The following is a 13,846-nucleotide window of genomic DNA, read 5'->3' as shown; positions in this document are numbered from 1 at the left end:
TTGTGAAAGGACAAGCAGGGTCAGTGTACTTCCTACCTTATTCTATTTTCATCGTACAGTCATTTATTAGTGATTTAACTCAAACAGCTGTAACTGCCTCCCTACTTCTCATTCCTACACTCAAATAACGCTAAAGCAAGGATCCACAACTCAGATTCAGTAACTGAATACCTTTGCTTCCTCAGCCATTTTTTTCTCTTCATCCACTTCCTCAGACTTTGTGGAATCTTCACTTTGAAGTTTCCTTTTCTTCTGTTTGGGAGCCATGAATCCTTGCAGGAATTTCTTTATGACACTAGCCTGAAGGGCAATGACGCATTCACCAAAATCTTTCAGCTTCTCTAAGGAAATGACCTACAGGAAAGGATTTAAAAATGAGTCTGAGAGGAGGACAAGACATGAACAGAAAAAAAAAAAAAAAAAAAAAGAAGTCTGTCTATAAATTCCCTAAAATGAATTATCTGCAAGCCTTAGCTAAAGGACTATGTATCTACCAGTACCCGACTACCTCCACTTCCCAGTGAACGGATCCAGAACAACCAAATTCCACCTCCTCTAAGGAACCCTTCCACTCAGTAATTATTACCACTACATGCAGAACAAACTAGAGGGCCGAGGCTTGGAGGGTGTGTCTAGCATGTGTGAGGCTGTGGGTTTAAACATCGGTACCACAAAATTAAAATCAGAAATAAAACAGAGGCAAGGAAAGCAAAGACAGTTTGAGAAGGCTCAAGCTTTCCTTACTTTCTGGCGGAGATCAGGTATTGAACTTCACTCTTCCATCTCCATTAAATCTTTGTGTATTTGATGGATGAAGAGGCAAGCACTAAATCACTATCATAATTATATTCTTTTTGAAGCTACAGAGATGGCTCAGCAGCTAACAGTACATACTGTTCTTGCAGAAGACCAGATCCCAGCACCCATGCCAGGAGGTTCACAATCACCAGTTATTCTAGCTCTAGTGGGATACAGTACCTCTACTTCAGGGACAAGAACACATATGCACATGTCCAATACATAACGAAGATAAACTTTTTATCTGGAAGTGGTGGTACAAGTCTTTAATCCTAGCACTTGGGAGGCAGAGGAGGCATATTTCGTAAGTTGGAGGACAGGCTGGTCGACATGTCAAGTTCCTGACCAGCCAGCCAAAGCTACACAGTAACACACTGTCTGAAAAGAAAAGGAGCAAATAAATAAATATTTTAAAGTTTTTTTGTTGCAGGGTCTCATGAGGTAATCCTAGCTGACTTGAACTTACTATTTAACCAGGCTGGCCTCCAAAAGACCTGCTTGCCTCTGCCTAGCAAGTGCTGGTATTAAAGGCATGTTTGGCTTACATTTTTTATGAAGATTTATTTTATTTTTAATTATACATATGTGTCTGCTTGGAGTATGCACAAGAGTGCAATGCCCAACGGGGTCAAAGGTGTCTGAGTCTCTAGAGCTGGAGGTACAGGAAGCTGTGAACTGTCGGACATGGGTGCTGGAAAGTGAACATGGGGCTCTACAAGGGCAGTATGTGCTCTTTATCACTGAGCTACCCCTTTGGCTCGTAAAATTGTGTGTGTATGTGAATTTCTTTGATACAGGGTTTCTTTCTGTAGTCTTTGGAGCCTGTCCTTGAACTCGCTATGTAGACCAGGCTGGCCTTGAATTCAGAGATCTGCCCACTTCTGCCATCACGGCCTGGACATAAAATTGTATTCTTAAACACTGTGCACTGCTATCTTGTCGGTTACACAAGGCACACCAATATAAACAATAATCAGACATAGTGGTGTATACTATTACTACTCAGAAAGCAGAGTTAAATTACTGTGTTTGAGGCCAGCCTGATCCTACACAGTGAGTTCTAGTCAGGGCCACACAGTAAACCCTGCCTGATGAAAACGAAAAAAGTTACATAAACTTTTGGTCCCACATATATGTAAAACAAATCCAAACAGGTAAGACACCAGCTCAGGAAATGACTCCAAAATGAGCTTCTAAAGCAGCAGCTTTCATGAGTACTTTCCTGCCCTCTTACCCGGGCTTCAAACTCTGATGTTCCCTCCATGTAGCCAAGTCCTCCTTTCTGCAGCCTTGTTGCCACTTCAATAAGATCACTCCGCAGGAAGTTCAAGAGTTCCTGATTGCCGTCACAAGATTTTAAACCCAAATTTGGCTTCCGAGCCAGATAAATGGAGTGAGTAATTTCTTGGTACCTACAAGAGTTGGAATAAGGAAATAGGAGAAGTAGAGAAACTTTCAGAGGTACTTCTGCATCCCCCAGCAGCTATAACTGGCACTCAGTTTCTGTGTTATCATATATTGGATATTAATGTTTCACACAAACAGAATCATACAATATGCAGCTTTTTGTGTCTGGCTTCTTTTGCTTAGTACAATGTTTCAGTGCACAGTATAATATTCTGATACCCAGGTGGTATCACTTAGTGCTTCACTCTTAGCTATTTTTTTTTTAATGTTTATGAGTCTTTTGTCTGTATACGTTCTGTACAACCATCTCTCCAGCTTTCAATCCTTCTCCTGCGTGATATGCTGTTTGGACATGTCACATTTTGTCTTTCTGCAGATCAACTGATAGACATCAGTTATGGTCTTCTAACTTTTGGTCTATCATGAATACTGACAGATCAGTTTTAAACGCTAATTCAGACAAGAAAGCATTTTTCCAATACTGTGTAAATAAAATGGCTCACGGCTTGGTGAAAGGCACACACTAGTCAAAGAGCAATTATGCTAACCTGGATCATGTATGACTTAAATGTGTATTTTTCCAAATAAACATGATGCTAAAAAAGATTACAAGTTATGTCAACAGCAGAGTTATAGACTTTATTTTTATGACTTTACTTTAATAGATTATCAACAAAAAGCCAGCTATAGTTGTACCCCACTCTAGGCAAAAGCTCCTTGAGAACTACACCATCATATACAAGGTAGAGGCAGGAGGGTTAAAAGTTGTCATCTTGACTATAGTGAATTCAAGGCCAATCTGGATATAAGACCCTCTTTCAAACAAGCATGCAAGTTGAGGCTGGAGAGATGGCTTAGCTGTTAAGAATACTGGTTGCTCTTCCAGAGGACCCCAGTTTTGATTGCCAAACATCTACACAGTGGCTCACAACCATCTTAAACTCCAGTCCCAGGAGATCCCCACCCTCTTCTGGCCTTCCAGGACACTGCACACACATGGTACAGACATACATGCAGACAAAACACTTATATTCACAATATCAATAAATTAAAGAACAAACAAAACACAACAAAGAAAGCATGCAAATAAGCTCAAACCAAAAAACATCTGGTTGGGTATCATGACGCGCACCTTTAGTCCCAGTACTAGAGAGGCAGAGGTAGGCAGATCTCTCTGAGTTGGAAGTCAGTCTGGTCTACATAGGAACTTATTTCAAAACTACATTGCTCAGATACTGACGTTTACACTTAGAAGATGTGTGAGCAACAAGAAGAAACCCTTACCTTTTCTCCAGTCTCTCTTTAAGCTGACTTTCTCTTATTCCCTGAGGATGAAGGCAATTTAGCAGTTCATCCAGTTCCTTCTGACTATCACATAAGAACCTGTAGAAGCAAAACAAACCTTACAAGTTGGAAAAACAATTAAAATCAAACAGTATATGTAGTCTCAGGCTAACAGTGAGTGTGACATGCAGAATTTTAGACTGTTTTCAATCTAAGCCTACCATTTACTATTCCCATGAGGCCTAATGTTAACTTTATTTTCAGTTATGGGAGGAGCCAAGGTCTCCTGATACAATACAGAAATCTGTTCTTTTTTTCTGAGCTAAGGTTTCCCTGTATAGCCATAGCTGTCCTGGAATTTGCTCTGTAGACCAGACTAGCCTCAAACTCCCCGCCTCTACCTCTTATGTGCTAGGATTAAAAGCGTGTGCCATCACTACCAGAGACAGACTTTATAAAGGCAGTAGAAAACATGCCCCATACAACTTCAAAAAGTAAATTTTATATCTCAGACTAAAAATGCTAAAGATATAGATATTTTATGCAATCAAACATATTTTATGCAATCAAAAGTAGCAAAGACCTTCTCAAAATCTAGTTCTTTGCCTAAAGCAGAACTGTACAGAGACCAACAGTATTTAAAAATTATTTTCAACTGAGTAAATTTACTTAATGACTGTATGTGTCTTAAAATTTTATTTATTGGGGCTGGAGAGATGGCTCAGAGGTTAAGAGCACTGACTGCTCTTCCAGAGTCCTGAGTTCAATTCCCAGCAACCACATGGTGGCTCACAACCATCTGTAATGATACCTGGTGCCCTCTTCTGGCCTGCAGGTGTACCTGCAGGCAGAATGCTGTATACATAATTAATAAAATAAATCTTTAAAAAAAATTTTATTTATTTAGGGGGCTGGAGAGATGGCTCAGTGGTTAAGAGCATTGCCTGTTCTTCCAAAGGTCCTGAGTTCAATTCCCAGCAACCACATGGTGGCTCACAACCATCTGTAAAGAGGTCTGGTGCCCTCTTCTGGCCTGCAGACATGCACACAGAGAGAATATTGTATGCATAATAAAATAAATATTTTAAAAAAATTTATTTATTTATATGCATAAAATGTTCTGCTGGCATGTACATGCCATAAGAGGGCACCAGATCTCATTACAGATGGTTGTGAGTCACCAAGTGGTTGCTGGGAATTGAACTCAGAACCTCTGGAAGAGTAGTCAGTGCTCTTACCCTCCGAGCCATCTCTCCAGCCTCAACTTAATTTTACTTTATACATGGTTTTTAAAGTATAATCAATCACCAAATCAAAATACTTCATATTTATGAACCAAAACAAGATGCTACATAAGATGTACACTGTACAACAGACTTGGTGCATGCCTGTAATCCTAGCATTTGGGATTCTTGCTACAGCAGGTAGAGTGAGCTCAATGCTAGCCTGAGTTACAGAGTTGAGTTCCAGACTGGCCTGAGCTATAATAGTGTAAGACTCTGTGTCTCAAGAATAAGGGGTGAGTCAGGCGGTGGTGGCACATGCTTTTAATTCCAGCACATGGTAGGTAGAGGCAGGCAGATCTCTGTGAGTTCTAGGCTAGCCTGGACTATAGAGCAAGTTCCAGGACAGGTCCCAAAGCTACCGAGAAACTCTGTCTCAAAACTGTGCCCCCCCCAAAAGAATCAGCAGTGAATCCAGCTCAAAATACACAAAATTGTATTATAAAGGGGTATGTTAGCTAATCTAGGTTGTCAATTGGACACAACAGGGAAAAAGGACCCTCAGTTGAGGAATTGCTTCCATCAGATAGGCATGTGGACATGTCTGTGTGGCATTTTCTTGATTGCTAATTGATATAAGAGGAGCCAGCCCACTGTGAACAGTACCATCCCAATGCAGGTGGAAAGAAAGGCAGCTCAAAGTGAAGCTAGGAGCAACCAGTAAACATTATCCTTCTGTGACTCCTGCCACAAGCTCCTGCCCTGGCTTCCCTGGAGGATGGACTGTAACCTATAAGGTAAAATAAGCCTCCCCCCCCCCCCCATCAAACTGTTTTTGGAAAAGAGAAAATCAAATCCTAAACTTTGAGAAAAATAGCTGGCTACCAAAAGATCACATCTGGTTTTAAAACAGTGAGGTTTTTTGATTTTTTTCTTTTGAGACAGGGTCTCAATGTAGCCCAGGCTGGCCTTAAATTCCTGATCCTCCTGCTAAGATCTCCTGAGTGCTGAGATTATATGAATATACAACCATACACAGTTTATGAGCTGCTGGAGGATGCAACTCAAGCTAAGCAAGCAGTCTCCTGAGCACACCCTTGCCCAACAGTAAGCTTTGATGTGCAAAAACTAAGCAACACAAAATATTCTTAATGTCACTGTTTTTGAGTATTTTCTTCATCAACACTGGAAAGGAATAGGATGAGCAAGCCAACGGGTGTTCCTGTTACCATAGGTTCTGTCCTTGCTTGGGCACCGTGGTCTCCACAGCAGCTTCTAGTGCTGATGCATGGTGTGCATTCATACTGGCATTTTTGCCTAGACTTGCTTTCTTATCTAAGGAAAACACAAACGTTAAGTTTAATACATTAAAAAACCCAACTCCTTATTAAAAAACCTAGGCAAACTCCACACCCAGCCCAAAATATATAGATGCAACATATTAATCACTGAACATGTTTATATTTACTAAATAGTTAAAGTTTAGTTAATAAAATTTAAGAACTACCTGAAACACTCCTATTCTCAGATTCATGAGTATTCATAATGTTATACAAGACCATTACATAATACGCAACGCTGTATTATGAGGAAAAATGAAATTCTAAACCTTGATAAAATATCTGCTTGTTAAAACCAAACAAACAAAGTCCCCCAAAGCAAAATGCTTTAAAATAGTAGATATTAATATCATATATGTAGTATGCAGGGTCCCCAGCTCGTTTTGTAGTAATACTTCTATTACAAACTATTTTCAAGGCTTTTCTAAGGCTGGCATTGTAGACAGCCGTGCCTCTGCCAGAGTAGACAGTAGTGCCTGGCACTCTACACTACAAAGAGCAACCACGGGGCTAAACTACACATCTGGTAGGGTAGGTGGATTACATGCAATCTCAATACATAGTTCATTAAGTTTTTAATGGTATTTTAAGATACAACTCTGTTATAAAGAGAGCAGCTATACTTCTTCTCTACAGGTAAATAGCTGCACAGTTTAAACCTTAAACAAACTGAATTGTTCAAGGCAGTAGGGGCGCACGGCTTTAATCCCAGCACTCAGAGGTAGAAGAAGGTGCAGCTCTGTGTGTTCGAGGCCAGCCTGGTCTACAGAGTAAGTTCCAAGACAGCCTAAGTTACATACAGACAAAAAAAAAAAAAAAGCTAAGATGAAAATGACTAACTAACTTCATATCAAAGCAAAGAAATTGTTCTTTTTGCAGGATGTGGTGGCTCATCCTTTAATTCCAGTACTTGGAAAGATAAGCCCTACATAGAGGTGCCTGCCACCAGGCCTGCAGACCTGAGCACAATTACAGCCCCATACCAGAAGGGTCTGACTTCACAGCCAACTGTTTTCTAGCTTAACTTCCTCACCAGTCCCTCATATATTTGTAAAGTACACCAAAAGCAGAATTTTCTGCAGATGATATAATCTATAATTAAAGTAATTTACAAACCAACAGTGCTGGCACACACCTTTAATCCCAGAGCCCAGGAGGCAGAAGCAGGTGGATCTCCGAGAGTTCAAGGCCAGTCTGATCTACAGAGTTAGTTCCAGAACAACCAGGGCTACACAAAGAAACCCTGTCTTAAAAAAATGAAAATAAATATAAAAATTTAACATGAAAAAGTCTTAAAGGTATATATGAAGAAATTAGTGTTGTTTTTTTTTTTTTCCTCAAGGCAGGATTTCTCCATGTAGCTTTGGAGCCTGTCCTGGAACTCACTCTGTAGACCAGACTGGCCTCAAACTCTCAGATCCACCTGCCTCTACCTCCTGAGTGCTGGGATTAAAGGCATGCACTACCATCACCCAGTCTGGTTTTCTTATTAATAAATGTCTGTGAATACTAAGTTTGTATTAGGAGTGTTTCTAAAATCAAGCACTACTTTAGAATAAAAGTAACTTCTTGGAGAAATACAGTATTTGAGAAGCAAACTTCATTAGGTTATTATAACCCAATGGCTCTTAACAGGGAGGGGAGGTACCAGCCAGAGGATTTGTGCAGGCATTGAAGACATTTGGACGTGGCTACTGACATCTAGTGGGCAGAGGTGGAAATGCTGTCAAACTTCCTATTAAGGTCCAAAGAATCTTTTAACTACAAAAAAAAAAGCATCTTCTGAGTTTTCCCTTTTGAACATATTCAACACATATAAACATTGAAGAAAGAATATAAGTTATGCAAATTATACTTATCATTTATTTTATCAATTAATATACTTCACAGCCAGCATTCAGATGAAAAATATTATCAGTGACTCTTCAAATGCTTCTAAATCACCTATATATTCATTTATTTATTGGAGACAGGGTTGCTCACAAGTGCATGGGCCTCAGAGGATACCAGGCCTGTGCACATGTGGTGCACAGACACACATAGGCCAAATAGTCACAGACATTAAAAAATAAAAAAAAATCAAGTAAAAATCCATGCCCATCCGTCAATTTTCTAAAAATGCATTTTTATTTCAAAAAGGGAATAAAAATCAGGCAAGATGTTACATGCCTGTAACCCCAGAAACTTGAGAGATAGAGGCAGGAGAACTAAGAGTTCAAGGTTGTCCTAGGCTACAAGGAGAGTCCAAAATCAGGGCTTAGGGGCTAAGAGCACTGGCTGCCTTTCCATAAGACCAGGATTTAAATTCCAGAACCGACAAGGAAGCTAACATATCTGTAACTCTAGTTCCAGAGAATCTTGATGCCCTCTTCTGACTTCCACCAGCACCAAATGAACATGGCACCACTTTGCACATACACGCAAACAAAACACACATAGCTGCAGCAACATACACCTGTTTTGTTCTTTAGTTTTTCAAGAGAGGGTTTCTCTGTGTAGTCCTGGCTGTCTTGCAACTTGTGTAGACAAGGCTGGCCTCAACTCACAGACTCTGCCTCTGCCTCTGGAGTGCTGGGGATTAAAGGCATGGGCCACCACTGCCTGGCACACTTGTAAAAAAAAAAAATTTTTTTTTTTTTTGGTTTTTCAAGACAGGGTTTCTCTGTGGCTTTGGAGCCTGTCCTGGAACTAGCTCTGTTGACCAGGCTGGTCTCGAACTCACAGAGATCCGCCTACCTCTGCCTCTCTGCCTCCGAGTGCTGGGATTAAAGGCGTGAGCCACCATCGCCCAGCTCACACTTGTAAAATCTTAAAAAAAAACTTCAGGGGCTGGAGAGATGGCTCAGAGGTTAAGAGCACTGACTGCTCTTCCAGAGGTCCTGAGTTCAATTCCCAGCAACCACATGGTGGCTTACAGCCATCTATAACGAGACCTGGCGCCCCCTTCTGGTTTATAGGCACACATGGAAGGAATGCTATACACATAATAAAATAAATAAATAAATAAATATTTAAAAAAGAAAAAACTTCAAAACCATCTTAGTTATTGAGGTTCCAAGCAGGGGGTGGTCTCCTGCTTGATGGTTGTCCTGTTCAACTTCTGAGTTCAAGCTATGCCTCTGTTTCAGCCTACCAAGGAACAATAACTATAGATTCATGTTTTTGGACCTCAGTCTCGGCAAACCTTCTGCACCCACCCACAGGTTTTAGACAGGTTCTCACCATGCAGCCCATGTTGTCTCAAATTAACAACCTTCCTACCTAAGTGCTGAGATTACCTTCACAATGAGCAGCCACTTAATTAAAATTAAATATTGTCTATTTTCTCCTTACTAGGATTATAGTGAAGTGACATCCAGGACCTTGTCTTCTTTTTTTTTTTTTTTTCGCTGTCAACCCCCCAGCACACCTAATTTGCTTTACACAAAACAATAATTAATTTTAAAAAGCAGAGAACGAGGGCATATACCTGATTCCTTAGACTCCTACCTCAATTCCAGGTTTGACATCTCTACAGATACTTCTAAGGTACAAAATATGAAAACTATTTCTGTAAAATCTATATCCATGTGCATCACCTCTTCTCTCATTTTGCGAGGAACTAGGCTCTCTACAAGCTCATCTTCACCAAGCTGAGCCAGAAGCTAGGGTGGTAATAAAGAAAACATGTGCCTGGGACAGGTGACAGAGGAAAGGCAGGCCTACATGAGTTAGTTAAAACCATAGACAGTCCCTACTTAAAATATCAGGAAGCCTGAATGAAGGTCACACCTGCAATCCTGGCACTCAAGAAGCTGAGGTCAGAGGCTTGATAGTTCTAGGACAGCCTGAACTATAGAGCAAGACACTGTTTCAAACAGAAACGTTTCATCTTTATAAAAGAGGAAGGTCAAAATACATTCAACAGAAACAGCAGTTGAAATTTAAATCTTTTCCCATGACAGCAACATGCCGTGCTCTTTCTTAAGCTATGGTGTGGCCACAGCTCCCAGGAAGACAAACGAAAACTAGAACTCCACAGCGCTTTGTGCTGCTCCATACTTCAGACTTACTCAATGGATTCTAGACATAAACACCTCCCACCCGTGAAAGGATGACGATATACTTACTGCGGGGACAGTAATCCTCATCAGGTGAACTGTTGTGGTCTTTGCGGTGATGCTTAAACCGGTAGTCAATGCTGTTATGCACCCAGCCCTTTTCAATGAATAATCCTGGGACTTCATTTGAGAAGAGCCAGTATCTACAAAGTACAACCAGGACTTAGTAACATCCATGACAAGTGAGACAGTGGGCAGAGAGAAGGCTGGGTCACTTTACTCCTGGAGTGGCTGCCTAGCAAGGTGGAGGAGCACGAAATACAGCTGACAGCACCTTCTTCACAATCTGACACAGAGAAGTTATAAAGAAAAAAACATAACAAAGATGCCTTGGCATTTGGAACTCATCTAATGCCTGTGTCATTCCTGTAACATCTATTCTGTATTTTTAGGTTCCACACAATGCATGAATTTAAAATACTTTAAAATGACTTTATGGCCGGGCGGTGGTGGCGCATGCCTTTAATCCCAGAACTCAGGAGGCAGAGGCAGAAGGGTATCTGAGTTCAAGGCCAGCCTGCTCTACAAGAGCTACTTCCAGGACAGACTCCAAAGCTATAGAGAAACCCTGTCTCTAAAACAAACAAACAAAACAACAACAAAATGACTTTATTTGTGTCAGGGTTTTGCCTTCATGTACATATGTAGGACTGGTAACCCGCTGGGATCAGAGAGCTTGATGGCAATGTGGACTGCTGCATGCCTGGAACTGCGTGTGGCTCAGGGGCACCAAATGCTCTGAGGCAGGAGTGGCTCCGGCTCCGCCATGCTGAACTGTGCTGATCTCAGGCAGGAGCTATCATAATTATCATAATAACAGTGTAGTTAAGGTTTAGACTGGGCAGAAAACAGGCAGTACCATTATTACCCCTACATGGCGCATCTTGAGTTTTTAAGAAGTGCTCCTGGATAGTAAAGAATTACAGATTCACAACAGGAAAGATTCAGACACAAAAGACCTCTAAATGGGTCACAGTGTTAGATAGACATACGTAGGTTTGGGAGAGAGAAGAAAAAGAGCATTAAAAAATCATAAAGTAAAGTTAATGCTTAAAAAAAGGGTAAAGTCTTTAAAGAGAGTACAGATAGTCATAGATTAAAAGAAGGAAAATAAGCCACGTAAAAATGGAAAATTCGGAGAAAGCCTAGATTCTGTATATTATTGTGTTTTCTTTAAATTTTTTGACTATGAAGGAGCTAAATACATTTCATTGTGTGGTCTGCTAAGCTAAACCAGCATATATGTTCTAAAGGTATCTTGACTTTAAAATTTGGGTCTAAGGATATGATGCTTTGGAAAAAAGGTTTTTCTTTTGTTTTCACAGAAGATGAGAATTGCTTCTAGACCAATATGGTATAATAGACTGCGCTCTCCTGAAAGGTTGCTGTGAACACCCTCAAAAAATTATTTTGCTTAACTGCTGACTCAGAGGAACCTAGCAAACAGGATATACCATGAAAGACCTAATTAACAGCGCCCCCATATAGCACGAAGCAGTTTGGAGAGAAATAACTACATCCATATTCCCAAATATTGTTTATAAATGTTCTTTTACATTTAAAGGGGGATATGATATAGATATGAATAACTTGCACTGATATGAATCATGATTTACTGATACTAATTTAAGGTCAGTTTTGTTATATGTATATTTCTGATCATGATTAAGGTATTGTGATTGTGTAGTTCATTTAAAAAATGTAATGTATAGTTAGTAAGTTAATGGATAATCATCTATAATAGTCAAGTTTGTAGTCATGTTAGTTAGATTTTCTAGATGTGCATAGATATATTTCAGATAGGTATTCTTCATATCTTTCAAAGACTACAGAATATGGCTTTTAAAATGTTTTAGTAACTTAGGGCTTTTCATGACAATGAGACACGTCTGCTCCTGGCAGCACCAATCTACTTCAAGAGGAAGATGGGCATCGAAGAGGCTCCTTATGGAGTTGGTTAGCCATCTGGGCAAGAAACTGCTCTTGCCTGGACTGCTTAACTGGACACAAAGAACCCGCAGAGAGAGGACAGCTGAACTTGCCTAAAGGTGAGATGTTCCTGATTCATGAAAGAGTCTGCAAGACATTCTGCAGGATATAGAAGAAAGTGACTGAACTGTCTTTGAAATTTCCTGCTTTATGGAAATGTCTGCTAGATACTATGGGCCCGTAGACTGAAGATGGATGTCCCAATGGTACAAAAGATCTTTGGGTGACTGTCCAGGCAGCAAGATGTCTCTGTGATTTCTAGAGTTTTGGAAGTTGCTTACAATACTTCCTGTTTACTTAGGTAATATATCCTTATGGAGTCTTTGATGGAGTTGAAGAATAGATATAGTTTTCCTTTATTATGATAAAAGATAAAATAGATATAAATATTGTAACTGTAATTCTTGCTTAATAACTGTTTCGTTATATGTACTTTTACTATGTTAAAGTGAAAGCCTTTCTTTTTTGTTTAAACAGAAAAAGGGGAAATGGTATAGGAGGTTCTTCTTTCTATGTGTGGCTTTCATTGGTTGAATAAAGAAAACTGCCTTGGCCTTTTGATTGGGTAGCCCTTAGGTGGGCGGAGTAGACAGAACAGAATGCTGGGAAGAAGGGAAGTGAGGCAGACATCATGATTCTCCTGCTCAAGATGGACACTGGTTAGGCTCATGCCAGTAAGCCACAGTCCATTTGGTGGCACACATTAATAGAAATGGGTTAATTAAGATGTGAGAGTTAGGGGCTGGAGAGATGGCTCAGAGGTTAAGAGCATTGCCTGTTCTTCTAAAGGCCCTGAGTTCAATTCCCAGCAATCACATGGTGGCTCACAACCATCTGTAATGGGGTCTGGTGCCCTCTTCTGGCCTGAAGGCATACACACAGACAGAATATTGTATACATAATAAATAAATAAATAAATATTAAAAAAAAAAGATGTGAGAGTTAGCCAGTAAGAAGCTAGAGCTAATTAAAACTGCCAGGCAGTGTTTAAATGAATAGTTTCTCTATAATTATTTCGGGTATAAGCTAGCCAGGTGGCAGGATACAACCCGCCTGCTCCTCATACTATAAGAGAGGGTGTCAAATCCCCTGGAACTAGAGTTTCAAATGGTCCTGAGATACCATGTGGGGGCTGAGATCCAAATCCAGTAAGTGCTTTAATCACTGAACCATTTCTGCAGCCCCAAAATATCAAACCATTTTAAAAGAAGTATTAGGATTACAGTACATTTGCCTGTTTAAATTTCCTATCTATGCTACCTTCAAGGGCCAGAGCAGATTTTTTTTTTTTTTAATTCCACAGCACTGGGCATAGAACCCAAGGCTTATGCAAGAGCTCTGCCATAAGCTACCAATGAGCCTAGAAAATTGTCTTACCTAACTTTGTAAAGCTAGCATCTGGCACCAGTAATAGGAAATAAAGGAACAATAAATAATCATACCCAGAAACAGAAGTGGAAAACTGAGCAGAACAGTTCATTTCTAGCACCTTAGCTCGCTAACTAGTAACAACTATGACCACTCACAAGACACAGAAATAGGTCAAGTAACTTACCTGTTATGGTTGCGGTCTGTACCAATAGGCGTCCTGCGAAGTACAAGTTTCGCCTTGGCAATCCCTTCCTGGAAAGCCTTCTCAGCAGCCGCCTTGTGTTTCCGCATTCGTTCCTCTTCAGCTTCCCGTTCCAATCTCACTGGTAAAGAT

General features: G+C 40.3%; 1 protein-coding gene across 1 annotated transcript in view; it reads right to left on the bottom strand.

The window, feature by feature from the left end:
- The window catches only part of Baz1b (bromodomain adjacent to zinc finger domain 1B), a 63,527-nt gene that overhangs the window by 14,265 nt on the left and 35,416 nt on the right, over positions 1–13,846 (bottom strand). The window contains exons 8-13 of the mRNA XM_050129280.1: positions 13,697–13,835; positions 10,162–10,295; positions 5,942–6,047; positions 3,490–3,588; positions 2,033–2,210; positions 172–354 (exon numbers count right to left, since the gene is read on the bottom strand). Of these exons, the coding sequence (XP_049985237.1) occupies positions 172–354; positions 2,033–2,210; positions 3,490–3,588; positions 5,942–6,047; positions 10,162–10,295; positions 13,697–13,835 (839 nt within the window). The remainder of the gene's footprint in view (positions 1–171; positions 355–2,032; positions 2,211–3,489; positions 3,589–5,941; positions 6,048–10,161; positions 10,296–13,696; positions 13,836–13,846) is intronic.

This window comes from Alexandromys fortis, unplaced genomic scaffold (genome assembly GCF_014885135.2).
Source record: "Alexandromys fortis isolate MF-2015 unplaced genomic scaffold, M_Fortis_MF-2015_v1.1 scaffold_312, whole genome shotgun sequence".
NCBI lineage: Eukaryota > Metazoa > Chordata > Mammalia > Rodentia > Cricetidae > Alexandromys > Alexandromys fortis.
The sequence above is the reverse complement of the archived record's forward strand: the minus strand, read 5'-3'. Positions and strand labels throughout refer to the sequence as shown.